At 38.2% G+C, this 24,368-nt stretch overlaps 1 protein-coding gene across 1 annotated transcript in view; it reads right to left on the minus strand.

The window, feature by feature from the left end:
• LOC126278300 (GATOR complex protein MIOS) overlaps positions 1–24,368 on the minus strand; it is a 191,188-nt gene that overhangs the window by 107,822 nt on the left and 58,998 nt on the right. The window contains exon 8 of the mRNA XM_049978316.1: positions 16,641–16,774. Within this exon, the coding sequence (XP_049834273.1) occupies positions 16,641–16,774 (134 nt within the window). The remainder of the gene's footprint in view (positions 1–16,640; positions 16,775–24,368) is intronic.

A 24,368-nucleotide genomic window follows, 5' to 3' on the forward strand; every position in this document is an offset into this window, starting at 1 on the left:
ATAGTTTTGCACATCTGCTCGATGACCCTTCTTGAAGACTGGGACTACCTGTCTTCTTTTCCAATCATTTGAAACCTTCCGTTCCTCTAGAGACTTGTGGTACACGGCTGTTAGAAGGGGGGCAAGTTCTTTCGCGTACTCTGTGTAGAATCGAACTGGTATCCCGTCAGGTCCGGTGCACTTTTCTCTGTTGAGTGATTCCAGTTCCTTTTCTATTCCGTGGACACTTATTTCGATGTCAGCCATTTTTTCGTTTGTGCGAGGATTTAGAGAAGGAACTGCAGTGCGGTCTTCCTCTGTGAAACAGCTTTGGAAAAAGGTGTTTAGTATTTCAGCTTTACATGTGTCATCCTCTGTTTCAATGCCATCATCATCCCGGAATGTCTGGGTATGCTGTTTCGAGCCACTTACTGATTTAATCTAAGACCAGAATCTCCTAGGATTTTCTGTCAAGTTGGTACATAGAATTTTACTTTCAAATTCACTGAACACTTCACACATAGCCCTCCTTACGCTAACTTTGACAATATTTAGCTTCTGTTTGTCTGAGAGGTTTTGGCTGTGTTTAAACTTGCAGTGAAGCTCTCTTTCCTTTCGCAGTAGTTTCCTAACTTTGTTGTTGAACCATGTTGGGTTTTTCCCGTCCCTCACAGTTTTACTCGGCACGTACCTGTCTAAAACGCATTTTACAATTGCTTTAAACTTTTTCCATAAACACTCAACATTGTCAGTGTCGGAACAGAAATTTCCGTTTTGATCTATTAGGTAGTCTGTAATCTGCCTTCTATTACTCTTGCTTAACACATGAACCTACCTTCCTTTTTTTTTATTCAGGGATGCTGCAACAGCCTTATGATCACTGATTCCCTGCTCTGCAGAGTCGAAAAGTTCGGTTCTGTTTATTATCAGTAGGTCCAAGATGTTATCTTCACGAGTCGATTCTCTTTTTAATTGCTCGAGGTAATTTTCAGATAGTGCACTCAGTATAATGTCACTCGATGCTCTGTCCCTACCACCCGTCCTAAACATCTGAGTGTCCCAATCTATATCTGGTAAATTGAAATCTCCACCTAATATTATAACATGCTGAGAAAATTTATGTGTAATGTATTCCAGATTTTCTCTCAGTTGTTCTGCCACTAATGCTGCTGAGTCGGGAGGTCAGTAAAAGGAGCCAATTATTAACCTAGCTCGGTTGTTGAATATAACCTCCACCCATAATAATTCACAGGAACTATCCACTTCTACTTCACTACAGGATAAACTACTACTAACTGTGACAAACACGTCACCACCAGTTGCACGCAATCTATCCTTTCTATACACCGTCTGTGCTTTTGTAAAAATTTCGGCAGAATTTATCTCTGGCTTCAGCCAACTTTCCGTACCTATAATGATTTCAGCATTGGTGCTTTCTATCAGTTCCAGTACTTTATCAATGCAGCTTCAACCGATTGCTGCTTTGTCCCCGCATGTCCTGACTTTGCTCCGCACCCTTTGAGGCAGTTGCTCTTTCTGTACTTGCCCGAGGCCACCTAACCTAGTAAACCGCCCAGTCCATGCCACACAACCCCTGCTACCCGTGTAGCCGCCTGCTGCATGTTGTGGACTCCTGACCTATCCAGCGGAACCTGAAATCCCACCACCCTATGGCGCAATCGAGGAATCTGGAAGCCACACGGTCGCAGAACCGTCTCAGCCTCTGATTCAGACCCTCCTACTCGGTTCTGTACCAAAGGTCCGCAGTCAGTCCTGTCGACAATGCTGCAGATGGTGAGCTCTGCTTTCATCCTGCTAGTGAGACTGGCAGTCTTCACCAAATCAGGTAGCCGCCGGAAGCTAGAGAGGATTTCCTCCGATCCATAGTGACACACATCATTGGTGCCGACATGAGCGGCCACCTGCAGATGGGTGCACCCTGTACCTTTCATGGCATCCGGAAGGACCCTTGCCACATCTGGAATGACTCCCCCTGGTATGCACATGGAGTGCACATTGGTTTTCTTTCCCTCTCTTGCTGCCATATCCCTAAGGGGCCCCATTATGCACCTGATGTTGGAGCTCCCAACTACCAGTAAGCCCAGCCTCTGCGACCGCCCGGATCTTGCAGACTGAGGGGCAACCTCTGGAACAGGACAAGCAGTCATGTCCAGCCAAAGATCAGTATCAGCTGGAGACAGAACCTGAAACCGGTTCGTCAGACAAACTGGAGAGGTCTTCCGTTCAGCCCTCCGGAATGTCTTTCGCCCCCTGCCACACCTTGAGACGACCTCCCACTCTACCACGGGTGAGGGGTAAGCCTCGATGTGGGCAGTATCCCGGGCAGCCACAGCCGTAGTCCGATCGGGGGATGCGTGGGACAAGCTGGCCGTCCTCGATAAACCCCCATCCGGACCTCCACAGTGATGCCCATTGGCAACAGCCTCAAGCTGTGTGACCGAAGCCAAAACTGCCTGAAGCTGGGAGCAAAGGGACTGCCAACTCAGCCCGCATCTGAACACAGCAGTTGCAGTCCCTTTCCATGCTAAAAACTGTTGTGCAAAGAACATCTGAACTAATCTACAGAGAGCACAAACAATTCGACACAAAATTTAAACAGTTATTAAAATACAAGATTGCCTAGTAAATGCAGTAATGGTGCTACTTGCGCACTGCTGACACACTGCTCAGCAGCGGAAGGAGACTACATGATTTTACACTATTCAGGTACTAAAACGTGATGCTACAACTCTCAAATACTATAATACATCCGAAATTTATGAATTAAACAATGCAAGTACCCAAAAACACACAAAGAAATTAAGAATTAAACTATGGTACAAATAAGTGAGCTAAGAGTATACGACTTGCTGCTGGCAGCTGCTTATCCAACCACAAATATTTAGGCCAGACTTGATGGAGGCACAGCTGCCGACGGCATATTTGTACACATAATGGCTAGGCTATAAACCACAGAACACTTACAACTCCTAAAACAAATAGCACATGGTTATCAGGAGCTAACACCAACTATATTACAGGCAGTGCAAGAGTTCGTGGCTGTAGTAGGAATGTCCCCCAAAGCCATTCGTGCTCATGGATTTTCTACTATTAACGAACAACATCAAGAATGGGAGGCTCACCACCAATGACTGCAGTTACGGTTTTCATATTGCCAAATTTCTGATACAGAAAGACAAGAGCTGACGTTCTTATCAGGAGATCTGAAACTATATCATCCAATGAAGAAACTAAAGCTGTTAATAAAGCCAGCAAGACTTGAGATGCTTAGAATGTTCTCTCTCTTGTGAGAACATTTTTTGATGAAAATACACATTACTGCAGCCAGAATACAATTTTTGCAGCAGAAAAATCATATTCAGACTAGGCTCATGATTTAAAGTTTAAGTAGGATATGGAATTTCAATTGTTTGCGTGGGAAGAATCATGCAGATTCCAATGAGAAACATTATTGTACAGCTTACACTCGATTCAGATGTGAGAAATCATGTACTGAGGAAATCAGGTTCATCTCCGATGGAAGAAACATGAATAGACGAAGTTCATGAAATTGTTTGTGCAGCCCACAGTTTCTTCATGTACATGTGGGATCGTCACACCACCAATTGCGGGGAGCCCATCTGTGATCTCATAAATGATGACACTGGTGGTAGTGGGTTGCATCTGCTCCCGTGCTTTTTCCCAACTGAAAACATTGTTTGCTTTGCTATGTGTGCAACATGCACCCACATCGGCACACAATTTGCCATGAGTGCAGCAAAAAAAGGACAGCTGCAAGAGGTGTATTTTAGCAATTCTAATGCAGAGACATGTCTACCTATGGAAATGTACTAACTGAGCAATATATCTACTGAACTGTCAGCTTCTCAGGACAAAGTCCAGAAAATGTACTTAGGTGCATTCATAGGCAACACTCAGTGAAATTACTTTTGAACAATGATTCTTTCTGTGTACTTGCTAAACTAATGTACTTACTGAAGTTTAGGAACACTAGCACTGCAGGCAGCTGAGACAAACCTGTGGACCTATGGATGCCACCTGGTTTCCTTGCCAGTCAACTTCCACTTTTACTTGCAACAAAGTCGCTCATCTAGTAAATTTTCTTGTGGTAGCTCACTCCACAGAATACAATAAGACAATGTTTTTGGAACACATTCTTTTCATGCTTCTGGATTTAGAATTCATAAAACTGCAAAAGAACTAAAATGTAATCTGCACAAATGTTCTTTCAGGCAACAACCTGTGACACACCTGGGTTTAAACCTCTTGGAGTCTGGACTCGAACAAGCAGGGTTTTGTTATGGCTGCCACTTGCAAGAAAATGATGCCTAACACCGCACACACTGTGATCTTCTAATAACTTACAAGGTCAACCCAAATGACTAATTCTCAGGTGTGTCCTCTGGCAGGATAATGGCAGATTCTGGCATATAAGCTAGTTCAGGACCTGTTTCTGTCTCTTTCTGTGTGTTACAATGTGTGCAGTGCAGTGCAGACTGTGAGTGTTACCATTTTGGCTATGGTAGATTAGTTTAGCAAGAACACAGAAGCACCATTGTTCAGAAATAATTTCACAGGGTGTTTGCCTATGAGTGCTAAGGTGGACTCTATTTGTAATAGATGGAACTCCGATACAGCATGGATTGGATTTTTCTTGTGAATAAAGTCTTAAGATGTGCTGCACTGTTCCTAGTAGCATCTCATATACACATTTCTTCCGAATTAACTCCATTTTAGGTTAGGCCTAATCATGACTGTTACAAACATTGAAGTATGCAAATGACTTGACCCAGTCACTTTTATCAATTTTTCCACTATACATTTTGGAGATTCTACTTCTATTAACAGGTGGCTTTATTTAAACTCATAAGACACAGACGATTTATACATAGGATTTTTCTTGGCAACTTGTGGTACTGTCTGGCAGCACAGACAAAAACATACTGTTTTAGTACATGGCTGCAATACAAGCAGTTTTTTGATGCTTACTGAACTTGAAAAATATACAGATTGTAAAATATTACATAATATTACTTCTTGCTGAAAACAATGTTTGTGAAAGACTGAGAAATGTGTACAGTAGTTCAGGAATGATCGAATATCTTCTGTGTAAAATGGACTTCTTGGATTCACAGGATCAATTAATAAAAAAAATAAGTACTACAGTAAAACAGTGAATTAACTTTCAAGGAAATCCTGCTTTGAACAAATATTTTCTTCGGTCGCAACAAAACACCTAAAAGAACAATGTCATTCCTTCCCGCTTTTAACAAACCCCAATTACAAAAAAGGCAACTTTTAAGAAATAAAGATGAAACACTCTGCAAATTAAAATCCAAGTTTTACACTATTCCTAACATGTTCAAGTGAGTTTCTGATTTTTTTTCAGTTTCATGCAAGGCATACTTTGTGTCATGTGATGGTAGTAAACGGTAATCGGTTCTTTCGGTTGACATTTATCTAGGTCAAATTCCATTGAATGATACCAGAAAAAGCATTGAACAAATCGATAAGCAATTTCTGTACAACCTACAATGCAACCCTCATCAAGCTTTTGACGTAACAGTCACTGAACTATAAAACTGAGGACCATGAAGTATGGTTTATGTTACTGTCTTCCTTATCAGTTTCACTTTATTGGAGTTATGGTATGTAAATGAAGAAGCTTATGACTCAGCAAAAGCTGACGAACATCCATGATTTTCCAGCAAAGCAAAAAAGTACAATTTAGCACTGTCTTCGGAGTGTGTCATACTCGAAGTTAAGGTAGTGTTCTCAAATTTCAAAGCAAGTGTTTCCTCTGAATTCAAAAGCAAGAACATTCAAGTATCAACATCCATGTTGAGGAAAATATTCTTTTAAAATGTTTTCCAGAAATGAGAAGTGGCAGTATTCCTAAAGTGGAAACATACTGCAAGAAAAGACTTGTCAAATACTCCTAAAGTTCAAAGTTGAAAATTTCAGTGTGTCAAGTAGCTGGTTTGACCACTTTAAAAAAAATCATAATCTCTCACTTAAGAGTGTAGGTGGACAGAGGAAGGCTATGGACACAAACAGGGTAAGAACATCATTGGAAGAAGATCACATTGACAAGATTGATACAGGTTTACAAGCCCAGAGACATTTTTGACACAAGTGAACTGATGTCTTTTGCTATTTACTTCCTGCAAAACATATTCCACTAATGGAGAAAAATGACAGAGAGATAAAAATGTAAAGGAAAAATGAGTGTACTATTGTACGAAAATAGTGGTGGAACTGAAAAGTTGCCTCCACTGATAACACAGAAATGTAAAACTCCCAGGAAAATGTCTCTTTTACTTAGGAGTAAAACGGCAATGTCTGGGTGATGTCAGAAACCTTTACAAAAATTTCTCAGGTGTTTAGATGTCAAGATTGGTGTAGCAGGTAGGAAAATAGTAGTTACTGATTGATGCCCTGTACATCCAAGGAAAACCATTTCTGAGGAATGTAAATGTTGTGTTCCTTTCACCAAACCGCACAAGTCATCTGCAGCCTCTGGACCTGGGCATAGTACACTCTGTTAAAGCCATATACAGAGTAGCAGCTGTCCAAGAGTGAATTACATTCCTTGAAAGGAAAGAAGCGATGAGACTCAAAATTCTACAGGCCATGCATACGTTTATTGCTGCCCGGAACTGTGAAGCACAACAGATTGTGTTCAATTGCTTCACAAAAGCTGGTTTTGGTACATCAGTTGCTGTTAAAGATGACACTGCTCCAGAACAAGAATAGAGTAGAATCACAGATGTTCCTGAAAATGTGACATTCCAGTAGTTTGTTTACTTTGATAATGACCTTTTGACTTACATGTATCTGAGATATGTGAAACACTAGTGAAAGAACACTGTGAGGTAGGAGGTGGTGGTAACAATGATAAATACAATAATGAAGAAGAAGTGGCCACTGCACCAAATTTCACAGCTTCTGTACAAGGAATTGATACCATCAGGATCTACTTTTCCTCTTGGGATATAGATGAATGAATTCTATCAAACATCAACCAACTAGACTGATAATTTCTGTATAAAAATATGCTGGAAGGACAAAACAAACAACTCTTATTGATTTTTTTTTAAATAGTGTGTTCTGCAAAAAGTGTGATGACATTGTTCAACTTAAAGCAGTGACGAACAGATAATAGTTATGAGACTTCTGATGTGGGGATGTAGATGCTTGACATATATTACTAGATGGTATAAACTTAAAATAAATGACATTAAAGTTTTTGCTTTCCTTGTGTCATACATGACACACAAAACTGGTAACTTTTATAAGCATATGGGATTATTCTACATTAATTACCAAAAAGTAACAATAAACAATTTCAGGAGCTCTTCAAACTTGTGTTATGTTCTCAAGTTTCAGTCCTATGCCTCCTGATGTCGCTCTGTTCTCTCATTAAGTGGAAATAGTTTGTGACCACAGTAAGAATGGAGACACATTGTGATGTGGATCATGCTAAGTATTGCTTGGGGTACCACAAAATGCCATCACCAATTGCTGCAAGAAGAAGATACGTAAAAGAGTATCACAAAGCTCTGTCTCAGGCAACGACTATAAAACTATTGTATGATCAATTTGTTGAAACATGTTGAGTGGCACATCAAAAGAAAGGAAAGTGGGCATGCTCTTGTGCATAGGAGAAGAAATTTTGTACATATGGGATATCGGCTGTATAACAAGAGGAAGCCACATGGAACATTTGTAGAAAGAGACTTGATGCTCTGTCACTTTCAGAACTGACAGTAAATTATTTCAAGCAAGTAAATCTGTGTTATTTAATGTTACTGTTAGGTAACTAATTTAGAATTACCCTATACAGAACCCATGTTAATGACAAAGATACATGTGCTAATACTTTGCTCACTTTCCATAATGTGTCACTTCCTACTGCAACACGTTTCAGTGCTCAGCACTGTCAGTCATCGAAGTTAGTCACTGTTTCCTTAATGTACGCAATGGAAGAATAGTGAAATGATGTCACGCCCCAATAAGTGTGTGTTTCCATTCATTTATTCGCGTCCTATCTATACAGAACCAATAGCATTTTATTGTCGACAGACTGTTAATGGAATATTAACTCTTTGCAGTACTAAGACAGTACTTTCCACTATTTTGTACTATGAATTTTACATGTGTGTTGTATGCTACACAGTGGATTTATATCGCATACAAAGGTTGTTCAATTGTAAATTTTCAGTTATCAGTTTGGCATGTTTCGCTATGATTGAGAGATGATAAGGGAAGTAGCTATAATAATAATAATAATAATAATAATAATAATAATAATAATAATAATGTCTGAGACAGAAAAGAACATTATAATTGTAATAATAAAAGAAAATTAGGAATGGACAAACAAAATTGCCTGCAGGTTGCACTGTGATGAGGTTTTACAGGTTGTATTAGTTACAGGGACAGATACCTTAGATTCACTGAGCTGATGGACTGTCTTCATTCTCAGTGAAGTTATCAGGCAACTGAAACAGTACAAAGAAGCAGAATCGCAGCTGAGAGTAAGCTACAGCCTGATAATGAAATGAGCAAGACTGGGCATGGTGCAACAGAGCTTTCCATATGAGGAAATGGGAAGATTTCTTTTGGCAAATGATTTGACAACAAACTAGCATCATCCTTGCATCATCTGGAAAAGGAAAAATTCCTGTGGGACAGAGCAAGAGAGGGTCAAAGAAAGAATCTATATCAGCAGCAAAAGATCATAAATTATTGAAAGCTACAACACAAATATGGGACGTCTCAATTTATTTGATGGGACCACACTGCTCTGAAAATGAAGAGCAAAGAAGTGATAGATTACCTGAGATTCATGATTCACATCAACCATCTTAATGCTCCCTAATATCCAATACAATAATACTGGATACCTCATTGTAGCTTGTTATTGTGCTCCTACTGAAAGAATTTCTGCTCTTGTTGACCAACACCTCCAACCAAATGTGCAAAACCTAGCCTCTCACCTCAAACATACTAAACACTTCATTCACTGACTCTCCACCATCCTTACCCCTTTACCTCCTGTACCCATACTCATTACTGTTGATACCTATACACAACATTCCTCATGCCCAGGCCTTGCCACTATGGAACACAATCTCTCCCAACATCCTCCGGACTCCAAACCCACTACCTCATTCCTCATAGATCTTACCAACTACATCCATCCCAACACATAACTGTTTCTCCTTTGAAGGGAAGATATACACACAAACCTGTGGCACAGCCATGGGCACCCACATGGAACCCTTCTATGCCAACCTGTTTGTGAGCCATCTAGAGAAGAACTTCCTAACTTCCCAAAACACCAAACCCCTAGTCTGGTTCAGATTCACTGATGACATCTTCATGATCTCGACTCAGGGCCAAGACATCCTATATTCATTCTATTCATTCCTTCACAACCTTAACAACTTCTCTCTCATCCACTTCACCTGGTCCTATACCATTACACTCACACCATATTTATGCACAAGAACAAAAGTGCCCAAAAAGTACGTTGAGAAATTAAGAGGCAAGGCTGCTTGAATGTACTACTGCAGAGTAAATACATTTAGTTTTCTTGCTAGACATTTTGATGAATCATGACATCATAGTTCCAATTATAATTATTCAGTCTGTACTCTAAGCATCTGGCAATAAAACCAAGGAGTAATTTCGAAAATACATTTAAGTACAGAGTGAAGAGATAGCAACCTTGTGGTTTGCCAATAACTCAAACTCTGTTTTGAGACATCAAAGGACTTGATGGGTAAGTTGATGGAATGGATTGCGTCTTTAAAATAGGTTAGGCCACCAAAAGAAACAGACAAGTTTTGCTCTTGACAGCGAACCAACTGACTGTGGTCCAAATAAAGAGGATATAAAAAGTAGACTGGGAACAGCAAGAAAACATTCCTAAAAAATTGATACTTGTTAACATCTAACATCAACTTAAATATTATACAGTCTTTTCTGAAATTAGTTGTCTGGTTTGTAGCCTCATGTCGAAGTGAAACACGGGCAATAAGCAACACAGGTAAGAAGAAAATAAAAGCTTTTGAAAAGATGGGCTACAGAATAATCTGAAGATTGAAGAGTAGATTGGATAACTAATAAAGAGGAGGACAAAAATTGTTTGGTCACACTATACAAAGTATGGTTTGCATATGAATGCTATTTGTAAGATGCTACTGCACAACTACTTGCTAGAAGCTTCCAGTCTGACCAATGCAATATCAGTTCTATCCTCATGATGCGAGGGTCTCATGAAGACTTTTACTGAAGAGTGGAAACAGTGTTTTGATGACATCATTACCCAGGATGAAACATGGTTGTTTTTGTCCGAATCTGAGAGCAAAACCCAATCCATGGAGTGGCATCATCCAGCTTCCCCTTGGAAGAAGAAATCTAGACTTTCATGAACAGCAGGCCAAAAGGTGATGGCCTCCTTCTTCTGGGATCAGTGTGGTGTCATTTCCATTGACTTTTTGGAACCTAGCTCCACAATTAACCAGGACTGTTACTGTTTGTCACTGAACAAGCTGCGACGTGCCATCAAGACAAACAGACCACAGTTTCAGGGTCAGCTCATCAGACTACACCATGACAATGCCAAACCTCATACAGCCTTTATTACGCATGAGAATATCAGGAAAATGGGTTGGAAAATTGTTCCTCATCCTCCCTACAGTCCGGACTTGGCTCCGTCTGATTTTTACCTCTTTGGTTGTCTGAAGACCCACCTGCCCAGTAAAACATCTGATAGTGAGAAACACCTTATTTCCTGTGTCAAGCGATGGTGTAAAAGTCGATCCACAGAATTTTACCAAAGTGCATTTACAGCATGGAAAGAACGTTGGGCCAGATGCGTCACAGCTGATGCAGGCTACATTGAGTTGGCTCAATGTATAGCTAAATGTTCCAAGTATGTTCACAAAAAATTTCATTCTCCTTCTGAAAAAAAAAAAAATAAAAAAAATTAGAGACCACTGAGCAAAACTTTTTCAATGCCCATTGTATGTTTGCAACTCACTGCCTGTCTTGTTTTTCCAATTTAGCTTTCTTATCACATTCGTTTTGACCATAACACAATATGGTCTGCAATATTCGATGTTGTTAAACATTTCTGTGTGGTTAGAGAAAGAAGGATGAAATAAATATTTGGCTGTTTATTTCCGAATGTGTAGTGAATTCCGCTTGTGGGGTTACCCAGAAACCTAGGACAACAGGTTATATTCATGCAAGTGAAACGAGCAGCAATAAAATCCATTTCATTCCTTGTCACAAATACTTTGCTGTTTATTTCCAAATATGTGGTGATTTCCAAGTGTGTGGTTAGGCAGGAACCCAAGACAACAGCTGAAATTGCTGCAGATGGAATAATGAGCAATAATATTCATATTCGTCCTCATCACAAATATTTTGCTATTTCGCACATTGTGCAGCCATAAACATATTCCTCAAGGAGTTCTTGCTACAAATGACATTCTCCTGTCACTAACACATTCATCGATTTGTCGATGTCAACTTGACGATATAGCGATCAACAAATCGATAGCCTTGTTTCTGGTTGTCTTCACAGCACTATCACTTCATGATTATACGGGTTCCTGTAAAAAATAGTGTGAAATGTACACAATCCATCATATTGCGTGGTGAAGCTAAATGTTGCACCTCATGTTGGTGATGCCAATCGTGAATTACATCAAACTTTCCTCTCTCATGCCTCTCCTCTCTGCAACTACCTGAAATATTAAGTGTGCCATCACCCACAGTGCAAACTGTCTGTCTTGTAAGCCACTTATAACTCGTTCAGTCACATCAAATGTCAATAGGAAGAAAATGAGACAAAGGCAAGTGAGACATCAAGTAAGAACAAAGAATCGAGTAAACTTTACTACAAAGAAACATAAGAACAGGGAATTTTTACATTGGGCTTATGGGTTTTTCATAGGGGCTACGAATTTGTGATGTAGAATCACGAAAAACGTAAAATCGGAGACTGTAAAATCGAAGTTCCACTGTAACAATTTTCACATTTTTTTCTGTGAAGCCTTACTTGTCATCAAATTTCATGATTCTAGGTTTTGATGAGTGAGTTTACGAGCACTGAAGTCTGTATCATAAATGGCCATAACTTTTGACTGCATGGAATTAGAAGCTCAAATTTTTCACATGACCAGGACATTACAGATCTTATAATGTGGCATAAATCGTTACTAAAAAAAAAGGGATCTTAACAGTCAGAGAGACAGACAGACAGACAGACAGACGAGTGGATCACAATGTGATCCTATGTGGGTTCTGTTTTTACCAGCTAAGTTATAGAAACCTAAAAAGATGAACTGCTCATACACATATAAGACAATTATAGGGCAGACCAAATGTCTGCAGATCTGAAGCGCATATCAGAACATCACATACAAATCACTGAAACTGAAAAGATTAATCTTGACAGATACAAGCAAACATTGTACTAGCTCAGAAATAGTAAAAGGAAATGAACATAGGTTATATATGTAAAAAAATGGAGTGATGTTTCTGACCCTTCAACAAAGCTCTCTGAATGCTGTGCCGCAATAGTTAATCAGGAAACTCACAACCTTGAAGTACGGACATTTTATAGCTGACAAATAGGAAGCATCTTAAATCTCATAAAGCAGCAAGAGACAGCTTTGATGAGGTTACGCAAACTTAACTGCAGAATTAGTATTCGAGGAGATCTTAATGATGATTTTCTTTCAGTTAGTACAAATTGAGAGCACTTAAGAGCTTTTTATGTTTAGCTTTGGATTAATTGCAGCAGTAAACTTATGTAACAAGGAGGCATCTATTCATTAACACCGATTTTGTTTAGATTTATGGTAAATGCAGGGCTTGGCCAGAAATGGAAGTAACAGACGTAAAAGCTCCAGATGGCCAAACATTTAGTAAAAAATAGCATATTTGGCATAGGTTGGGCGAGGCATGAGCCATTTACGTTAGTTCTAGCACAGTTTCCAGGCAGCAGTTGGTGCAGTGAATAGATTACAGAATGGCGATCTGAGGGTCATGGGGTTAAGTGCCTACATGGAAACATCATTTTTTATTTTTTTATTTGCAATTGTTACTTACCCCATAAATAAACTGAAATAATGCTAAATATATAGTATTTCCACAACTGCATGAAAAGGAAAGGCAAAGTAAATTTTGGGACCACAAATAAATTACACAGAAATCAAACAATGAGAAGAGTGCATTACAATACATTCCACTGTACATCATCTCCAGCCATCCTCACCAATGTTTGGCGAAACTCTGCATTAGGTGTGGTTTTCTATCAAACAATGTGACAAGACAAAATCTTTAATCAATGTACACCAAGTAAATTTTTCAAAAGAAACTTTAAAAGCGACCAAGTAACTGTAAAAATATAGCATTTATAATGAGTGCAAGATGCTGAGAAAATTACTGCTTCGCCTATTTTACAACCAATATCATGCCAATATGTCCACATCATCAACTGTAAAGTAAATCATCAGCCATTAGTAAATAAAATGTACCTAATTTTATACATGAAGTGCTCGTGTATACCTTAAAATCACTTCCTGTAAATTTATCTGCAATCCCGTATTTTCCTTTGCCTCTCCTTTTCATGCCTTATATGAAAATATTAGTAACTACAATATACTGAGCTTCATTTTAGCTTTTTGCAGTATACGTAAAGCAAAAATTAAAAATAGTAGCTGCTGTGCCAACCACTCCCTGGAAAATACACTACCATAAATACCTAATGCCTCAGCCGATTCACACCAAAAATGATATTTTTTGTAAACACTTGACCATCTGCAACTTCCACTTCTGTCACTTTCATTTCTGGCCAAGACTGCATACACCATAAATCTGGACAAAACTGGTGATGACAAGCAGGTGTGGTGCCCTTGTAAGAGGATTGAAAGATAGTGCAACAGCCACTGACAATCTGTTTTAGACACAACAACTTGCAGTGATTCATCTGTTAAACTAATAGGTCATAGTTTGCCTGAATGTAGACGGTCATATGTTAACAATATAATATACTGACCAGTTATGCACTAATCATAGAAGAAAAGCACTATATAACAGAACCATAGAAAATAGATGAATTATGGTGTTTAGAGAGAAACTATGGGAAGAACACAGGTGAAATTTATGAAGCAGACAATGTAGACAGAAAATTTAACCCTTTAAAAAAAGGACAGATTTGAACAGAAACAAGGATAAGGAATGGATAATTTCTGGAACTAAAGTATCTTGTGCTAGGAAGAAAGATATTTGCCTAATTCATAGGATGGCCTGTAGTCATGAACAGAAACTCCATTACCATCATTACTGCAAAACACTACAATCTGTAATTAAAACAAGTGAACTATGCACTAAGCTCAACAACAACAAAAACTCCAAGAACACACTAAAAATAATTTGGTACATTATTATACAAAATTAACAAAATCTAACAATGCAAATAAAACAGAGATCCTAGAAAACAGCTCTGTCAGAAATGGTGACACTTCCAAATTCGAATATTACTTCCTTGCAGTTGGAGCAAGCACTAATAAATAATAAAATGCACACACATCAGATTTGCTTGTGCAGACACTGTATGCACCATCAACAGACGCAAGTTTCAGAAATGCAACCACTAAAACGACTACAAAATTTAACAGGTTGTTTCTGCAGGCTATGATGATGTTTGCAGTTTGATATTAAAATCTTGTGCTGACTTGACAGGATTAACATAGGCTATTTTTGTAAGCAATTAATGGCTTGAGTCACATTGCCAGACATACTTAAATATGCTGTGTTTCACCCACCAACAAACTGGAGTTAAGGAAACCATCTCCTGTTACAGGCCTGTTAGCACTCATTCCAATTTTTCAGTGTTCGAGAAAGTAGCTTATGGTAGAATACAGAGTCATTTAACTGGGCAGAGCTTATTAACTGCCTTCCAAGTTGGCTTCTGTACAGGAGAAAGCAATACAACACCCTCAATTAAGTTCTGCCAGAGCTAAACAACAAAAAATTTACTACTGACTTATTCTGTGACCTTGCCAAAGTCTATAACTTTGTAAATCACAATATTCTACATGGTACACTATAGTGTTATGGCATCAAAGGTATCCCTATTGCATGGGTGGAAGTTTACCTTCACAACAGAAAGCAGAGAGCTTCCCTGGCAGACCATATCACTGAGTTTAAACCAATATAAAGGGGGAATATAACATGTAGCATCCCCCAAGGATTGGTACAGGGATGACTATCGTTCTTAACCTGCATAAAAGATCTTCCAACGACTTCTTCAAAATTTTTTGTATGCTGATGATACTAACAAAGGGTCTGTCGGCCTTACCAGGCACAGCTCATATGATAGCTAAACAGATCTATAAATGGTTTACAGCTAACAGTTTAAGCCTTAATGTCACAAAATGTGATTTTAAATAAACATTCATGACCTGCTAGAACCATAAGTCAACATTGAAGGACTTACTTAAAATGAAATACCAAATGTAAAATTTTGGTTAAAGTTTCTGGCGATAAACAGTAGTATAATTCTCTGATGAAACTGATTTCATTATGGACTATGTCAGAAAAACAAAACTGTCCAAATCAACTGGTTAAGGTGATGAAAAGTCTTTATGAGTGGACAAAAATGGCAATGTATTTAAGAATAGAGAAGTCTGGATAAATAACAATGAACAAGAGAGCTAAAAAAGGCATCTCTGTGTACCTAACTTTTTAAACATTTACGTAAATGATATCATTGAACTAGTAAACAAAACATTGGCACATGTATAAACGTAATTGCAGAAAATTTTTAAATATATAACTGCATTCTGAAAATGTTATAACTAGAAACTGAAAACAAACTGCAATGTTTCATACCCCACCTTTATCAGATCACTGAAATATGTGGCCTGAAAAGACCCAAGGGAGAGTGAAAAAAAGCTAATAAAAACCAAAGTAGTCATTAGGACATAAAGGTAGAACTTTTTTTAATGTACTTATGACTGTGAACTTAATAATGATAAAGACAGAGTCACTAAGAAGAAACTTACAAACTTATAAGTAATATCTGAAACCATGTGTAACACTTTAAAAAATAAAAGTAGACCAGGTACTTTTGAAATACCATTACATCTCTCAAATGCCTCTATGGCTGAGAAAGTTGGGTACCAATGCATAAAATAATGACAACTATATAAAGCTATGAAAGGAGATTCCTAAGGAGAATTATAGGATATATAAGAGAGGCCAGGAATAGGAAAAAAATATACCATAAAATCGGAACTGAAGGCACAAGTAATCCACACCAGATGCAGGTGGGAGCATCATGCTGAGAGGACGGAAGATACTAAACTTCCTGCAGCAACTATGTGCTATGCACCTAGAGGGAAAAGGGGGTAGAAAAGGACAAGAAGACAGAAAACACCATAAAAATGGAACAGGTGATAGCCTAGATCTTGGAGTGAAGAAGAGGAAGAAGCAGATTTTATACACACATCCACAAAGTACACTCCAATAAACATCGCCTTATTAGCATCTGACACATCTGAAAAGAAAAGAAAAAAATAGCTACTACCATGAACAAACAATAGGCATACCTAATTCCAGGAATTCTGCCACAGCTTGCACGTACAACCCCTTCTTCAACAAGAGACTGAGCTACACCAACCCATTTCCAAATAGAGTTCAGCATTTCATCCTCAGCTAATCTTCCATTCTGAGATATATCAGGCTGAAACACAAAAGCAATGCCTTCAAAACAAAATAAAAAGTTGAGTGATGAGGTGTAACAAACTAATAAAATAATTAAAAAATATTAAATACTTATTAACACTGTACATTTATAAGCACTATCAACCAAACAGAAGAGGCACTGAACAGTAGACAGGTGCTTAGAAAAGAATAACAAAATGCCCATCATCCTTCCTTATACAGAGCTCTCCCCCTCTCGCTCCCTCCCCCCCTCTCCCTCCCTCTCTCTCTCTCTCTCTCTCTCTCTCTCTCTGTCTGTGTGTGTGTGTGTGTGTGTGTGTGTGTGTGTGTGTGTGTGTGTGTATGTGTCAAATGGTGTATGTGATTCAAAACATTACATTTCATACAGAGGGACCTGGAAAATTTTAACAGTTAAGTATTAGCACAATTGGTGCAGCCTAAAGATTCAAACACATGAATAATCTGGGCTTTCTTGTCCAATTGTAGCTCATTCAGTACAATTTAATGTATGTGATTCTTCTTATCTTTGTAAATAGTTTCACAGAGGGACTCTCAGAAGGTATCTGAAACTCATTTATGAAGTAACACATACATTTACATCTATAAGGAGGCATCAAAAAATTTCCATTTGAAAACTGTCTAGTCCAGAATCAGTACGCCAATCAGGCAAAATCACTGTAAGCAGTTAGGCAATTATACCACTGATGCACCAAGTTGAAGATACTGTTTAATTTTGGAAAAACACTGTGTCGTGCACCATGAAGAAATCAATAACTGCCTGCTCTATGTCTTCATCTGACAGAATTGTGGACTCTCCAAGAGCTTTCTTAAGATAACCGAAGGCATGACAATTATACGGGAAAAGATCAGGGTTACAGGGCAGATGCTCAAGTGTCTCCCACTTGAGGGTGGCCTCCCACAACGACTGATATCCTGTGTCGAATCGCAACCAGCATGGAACTTGGCACACTATTTCACAATGGTAGTTTGTGTCAGACATGCTACCTCATAAACATTCTTCATTCTCTGGTGGATGTCAACCCAAGTCTGTCCTTTGGCAGTCAAGAAAAGAATAATAGCACATTGGAGTTATCTCCAAATAAAAGCTTTCTAAATAAATCCAACAGGATTTCACGAGAAATACATTCACTTTCTTCTGAGCTTTTCCATTTACATTCTCAAATCATTTGTTGAGCTTCCAATGTTACAGATAACAATTCACATTTATTACAAGCTGGATTACATAGGACTGCATGGAGTGTACAATTCATTTACACTAAAACAATCTGCAGGTATTTTACAAAACCATTAACAAATCCCTTGTAATAATGTGTTCACTGATGTCTCTTGACATTGCCTACTCCAATACCTCTTATGCAGTCCATATGAAGTTGGAAGCTCCACACCTTACTTGTTGCAACATAACGGCATCTGCTGGTGAACTACGACCACCACATGCCGCCAAGGAGTAGTTCAAACAAATAATACAACACAAATGAATATTTTGACAAACACATAATATCGTATGTACAAGGTGTTTTGGTAAGCCTGGTAGAAAAGGAAGAAAAATTTTTTCGTAAACATCTCATCCTACATCTCGATATAGTCTCCTTTGAGGGATATAAACTTGGTGCAGAGATACACCAACATTTTCATTTCATCGGCAAAATAGATTCTAGGTTCTGTCAAATTCTGCAACATACTAATTGACAGTAGCTACCACTTCTTCACTCGATGAAATTTATTCTCATTAAGACAAAGTTTCAAGTTTTGGAACAGGAAGTAGTCACTGGGAACTGAACCTGGTGAAGAGGGTGGACAAGAAACCAGTTCAAATCTCAATTAATGCTTGAAGTTAGGGAAGAGGAAGAGGTCATCTGGTGCTAAGTCTGGTGAAAAGGGTGTATAAGAAACCAATTCAAAGCTCAACTCATGTGCTTTCACCATTGTTTCCCCTGATGTGCGGGATGGTGCATTATCCTGGTGAAAAAGCATTTTTTTGTGTGCTATCCTTGGTCTCTTATCTTTCAGCCAATGCAAGATTCAAACCATCCAAAAATGAAGCATAATAGGGTCCCATTATTGTTCTGCCTTTTACCAAGTGATCAATGAGGATTATTTCATGGGAATCACAAAATGCAGTGGTCACCACCTTATTAGCTAACAAAATGGTCTTTGCCTTTCTCAATGCACTTTCAACAGACCTTGTATTGCTGTGAGTGTCTTTCTGACTCTGGTGTGTAATGATGGATCCAGATTTCATCAACAGTCAAAAATCGGTGAAAAAGTCTTGCAGGTTATAATTAAACTCTGCCAGGCACTGTGTTGGAATGTTGTGCCAGATGCAGTTTTGGTCAATTTTGTGCAATTGCAGCACCTACCTCACACAGAGCTACTCATAGCCAATTCCCTGTACAGGATGTTACGCACTCACTCATCTAAGATGCCTAAAATTTCAGTAATCATTCGAGTCTTTATTTAGTAGCTTTGTGTTACCATATCATGGCTTTTGTCAATGGTTTCCTTTGTGACGTCCTCAATTGGATGGCTGGAATGCGCTTCATCTTTGGTGCTTGTCCAACCACATTTAAATTCATTAATCCAAAAGTAAATGGTTGCCAATGATGGTGCAGAGTCTATGTGAACTTCATCCACTTCTGTTCGGAATTGTGCAGCAGACCAACCCTTCAAATTAAAATGTTTAATAACAGCATAAAACACTGTTTTCCCCCCATTTCAATTGCAGTCAACACACTGACCAATTCAGGCAGCTGTCGGCAATGAACAGTGCACTGTGCATTGATGTAATTCTTTATACGAGCCCTTGGAATGACCAAGCTTACCAACCACGAATGTGCAACAAAAGTGATCCATTCTTTCATGGAAATTTAGCACTTATCAAACAACCCTTGTAGAAATACATGTCTGTGCATTATTTAGAAAGCACAGTCATTAACATAAAGTCAACGAGCAACGCATTTACTTATTTATAGACAGTGAGGTTACAGAAAACATCACTCCTCTGAAAAGGAAAACAACCCAAATTTGATTCCGAAAAAATTCTGTGCCACCACACAAGTCGACCCACATAAATGAGTAAGCATGTTATAATTTTCTGAGAAATCTACTTCGCACATTAAACAGTACAACAAGGATCAATTTTTCTTCACACAATTTATGTCTTTCTTTCATTTTCATTGATTATTTATTTACTTGTAACATTCATACCATTGTGCTTTGCTTCTTAAAATCTATTAGTTTGAGTTACTTCAAATGATCATATACTTCTTTGTATTCATCATCATCATTATTGTTGTTGTTGTGGTCTTCAGTCCTGAGACTGGTTTGACGCAGCTCTCCATGCTACTCTGTCCTGTGAAAGCTTCTTCATCTCCCAGTACCTACTGCAACCTACATCCTTCTGAATCTGCTTACTGTATTCATCCCTTGGTCTCCCTCCACGCTGCCCTCAAATGCTAAATTTGTGATCCCTTGATGCCTCAAAACATGTCCTACTAACCAATCCCTTCTTCTATTCAAGTTGTGCCACAAACTTCTCTTCTCCCCAATCCTATTTAATACCTCCTCATTAGTTACGTGAGCTATCCACCTTATCTTCAGCATTCTTCTGTAACACCACATTTCGAAAGCTTCTATTCTCTTCTTGTTCAAACTATTTGTCGTCCATGTTTCACTTCCATACATGGCTACACTCCATACAAATACTTTCAGAAACGACTTCCTGATACATAAATCTATCATCATTATTATTGTTATTATTATTATTATCATCATCATTTTTACAAAGTCAAATGGCCATAGTTTCTTGATCTTCTGTTGACCAGGCGTCACATCATCCCTCTTACATATGCTACTACATCAATCATTCAGTCTAAAAATGAAATACAGAAAAATTTTAAGTTCCTTTCTGGTGCCAAACATTAGAATACCTCATCTGCGAGCTACTTGGGCAATGATACAACTCAGGCAGACCTGTGATAACAGGTATGCACACAAAGGATTCACTCCATTGACTACTAAATGTGAAATGGAGGAGAACTGAATGGTATCCCATGCGGAGAAGTACGAAAAGTGAAGTGAGATCAGGAATGTTAGAACGTACGGAAGAAAAAAAAAAGACACCAAAGATATATATCCTTCCAACCCTCCCTTCAGGATCCCTCGCTTCAAGGTAGTTCACTGGTGGACCGGGCGATACAGATCTTCATCAATTCTACAGAATGGACACCACTAGCATCAGCCCCACGCATCCCAAAAACTGATTCTAACACCCTACAATGACAAGCCTATGGAGAGAGTAATAACGAAAATAGTAGCTTCCACATGATATGTGGAATAAACTATAAACAGAATTGATTAATAAGTTATACAAGGCGTGTGCCAAAACTAAGGTCCATTTAGCCAGGAAAAAAAGGTCATGAGAAAAGGTTTTTATTGACAGTAACATTTCACTACATATCTATTTTACTTTTCCACATAATCGTCATCCACAACTAGACATTTTCTGTAATGCTGCACCAGCTTCTTTAACCCTTCTGCATAGAAGTCTGCCACCTGGGAATTGAATCAGTTGCAGTGCCAGTCTTGAGTTTATCATTGTTTTGAAATTGACGTCCACCAAGCAACTTTTTCAAATGCAAGAAGAGGAAAATGGTCACTTGATGCAAGGTCATGACTGTATGGAGGGTGCTCAAAAAGTTCCCCCTGGAAATCTTGACTTCTCCTTAGTTTTGGCAGCAGTGTGAGGGGGTGCATTGTCATGGCGGAGGATTATGCTAGATGACAGTTTCGCAAGGCATCAATTTTGAATCACACATCTCAGTTTGGGTACCATTTCACACTACACGTCAGCTGTAACTGTTGATCCATGGTCTATGAAATCAATGAAAAGGGCTCACTTTTTGTCCCAAAAGATGGTAGCCATCACTTTCTGATTCAAAAACCGAGATTTCTTAAACTTTTTTGGTTTGGGTGAACTTGAATGGCATCACTGCATCAACTGTTGTTTTGATTCTGCATTGGTGTATGAAATCCATGACTCATCATCCATAACAATGTAGGAAAACAAATAATACCCATCTAGTCCATAGTGCTCTATGCATTCACTGCTCTTTGTGCTGATAAATGGGCATGTTTGGATTCCATCTCACACACAGTTTGCAAAATCCAAGATGTTCTGTGGTAATCCTGTAAACTGATGTTCAAGCAATATTTTGGAATTCATTAGCCAGAATACTAATCATCAATTGCTGATCACTTTGAAGTTTTTGGTTCACTTCACAGATTATGTTGTCGCTCCAAATACTGGGATTGCCACACCATTGTTCAGTATGAACATTTGCACAGCCACTTTGAAATTCTCAACACCATCTCCGAACTTACTTGTCACTCATTATTTCAGGTCCATACCCTGGGTATAACTCACAATGGATTTCAGAATCGGAAGATCCTTTCACCAGCAAAAACCATATCATGCCGCACACTTCACAACTTGTGGGATCAATGACTGTCTCGGATATTGTGACTTGCTTTCACTGACTGGCAAATAACAACTGAATCAAACTAACACTGCAATAATTTCTTAAAGAGTCGGTAGACAACACTAAATGCATGAAACTTCATTCAGTCCTACCATCAGTTAAATATTGATCACCGGACCTTGGTTTTGGTATACACCTCATACCTACAGCCTGATCCTAAATCCTTCAGTTAAGGCAGGATAAGAAATGAGCTGGAGTACATACACTAGTTAAGACAATCTCGCTTAAAAATTATATAAATCCAACTGTATTGTTCAGTAAATTCAAAATAGTACAAAATCCTTACTAATTATTACTAGCATCCAGCAGAAAATCCTACAAACCCTCATCAGATTTTGAATTTAATAAATTAAATCTACAAAACTCCTTATAACATATGCTACATTACCTTCCATAAAAATCTTCATCTGTAATGTCTTCTTGAAGTGACACAATCATTAATTTAGAATATTATTCTTAATCTATAAACTAGTTGGGGGACTGACACCACCATCTGAACTATAGCATGTTTCTCATAGTGGAAGACTTTTAGAGGATGTTCTGTTTCCCTCAGCATTTCAACTACTAACATTACCTTTCTGGTGGACTCTTCTACCTGAGCAAATGTCAAACAGAAACTTTGTACCCCCATGTAGCAGCATAAAAATATTCACCACCATGCTACTACTCTTCACAAGTCTTCACATTTTAAAATCTATTTTCACCTTAACAGATGCTGCCTCCTAGCTAAGGCCAAAAAGTCCTCAGAAAACACTTCCATTTCACTTGCAGCAAGTTAGCATCAACATTCTTTACACTGTGATTACCCAGTCAGCTTTTCACGTTTTATAGGAATACCCAACAGTTAAATAAAAATATTTAGTTAACTATGTAAAAATCTCAAAATATCCCATTGAATCATCATCAATGCCTAACTTTTGCTCCTAAGAGCTCAACCATAGTTTGAAGATCCTGGAGATACTTCAGTATAAAAAGTTGAGAATAGTACACTGGTCACGTGGTAAACTTTTCTCATTGTAACATTCTATAATATGTTTTACGAGTATTTCCACAGCATACTGAGTAATATCTGTTGTCAGTACTGGTGTGCCATGTCATGTAATAATTCCCACCACTATGTATGTGGGACTGATTGGCATTCTCCCCAGCCACGAGGTAGTGGAGCTATGTGATGTGGGGTCTACGTAGTCCACAGCCACAAAATTACAAGAGCATCTGGTATTATTAAAAAATATTATATACACCTGTAGCAACTACTCTCTCTTTATCACGCCTACTACATATACTCTCTCTTTGCTGAACAATAGTAAATACAATCTTAAAGTAGTAACTTTTCGTATGTGAGCAGTTACTTTTTGTGTCCAAAACATAAATCATCTAACAGCTGAAGCCACACTCACGTTTTTTGTAGGCAATGTATTTTAACCTACTTTTATTTTTTTATTTTTTTGGTAATAAATTGAAATATTTAAGTTCCATATTATTTAAATACAAAGTAGTCTGTATGAGTACAAAGTAAAAGAATGTCATGTAGTAGATTGTTTTAGTCTACATATGCTACTGCATGACTTGTTAGCTCCCTTCTTTTTCTCGATTGCTGCACGTGATACTCACTCTTGTTGCTAATATATGGTTATCGATTTGATTTCTGGTATTTTAATTGAGACTGCAGTAAATGTTCTATTTATCTGTGCTGTGTCCTGAAAGTACAACAAAGTTTATTTTAAAACAGTGTATGTTCTTTAATCAAAGATATCCCCTACATGAAGTTGGCCCTAATTTCATCATTACAAAATAATTACTTCTCAAAGTTGAAACTATGGAGAGAGAAATATTAACTACCTGTTTATTAAATGAGTATTCATTAAGAAGTGACTTTCAACCAAACAGACTGTGAGAATGTAAAAAGTTTTTTTATAAGAAGTTTTTGGTGTGAACAGTCTTCTACAAACCACGAAGATACTACTTAACAGTGACAGTTGTACATTAACTTTACAGTTCAATACAATGCAGATAATACAGTCTCTGGTGAAATTTTATGTGAGCTAGACG

The sequence above is a fragment of the Schistocerca gregaria genome, chromosome 1 (genome assembly GCF_023897955.1).
Source record: "Schistocerca gregaria isolate iqSchGreg1 chromosome 1, iqSchGreg1.2, whole genome shotgun sequence".
In the NCBI taxonomy this organism is placed as follows: domain Eukaryota; kingdom Metazoa; phylum Arthropoda; class Insecta; order Orthoptera; family Acrididae; genus Schistocerca; species Schistocerca gregaria.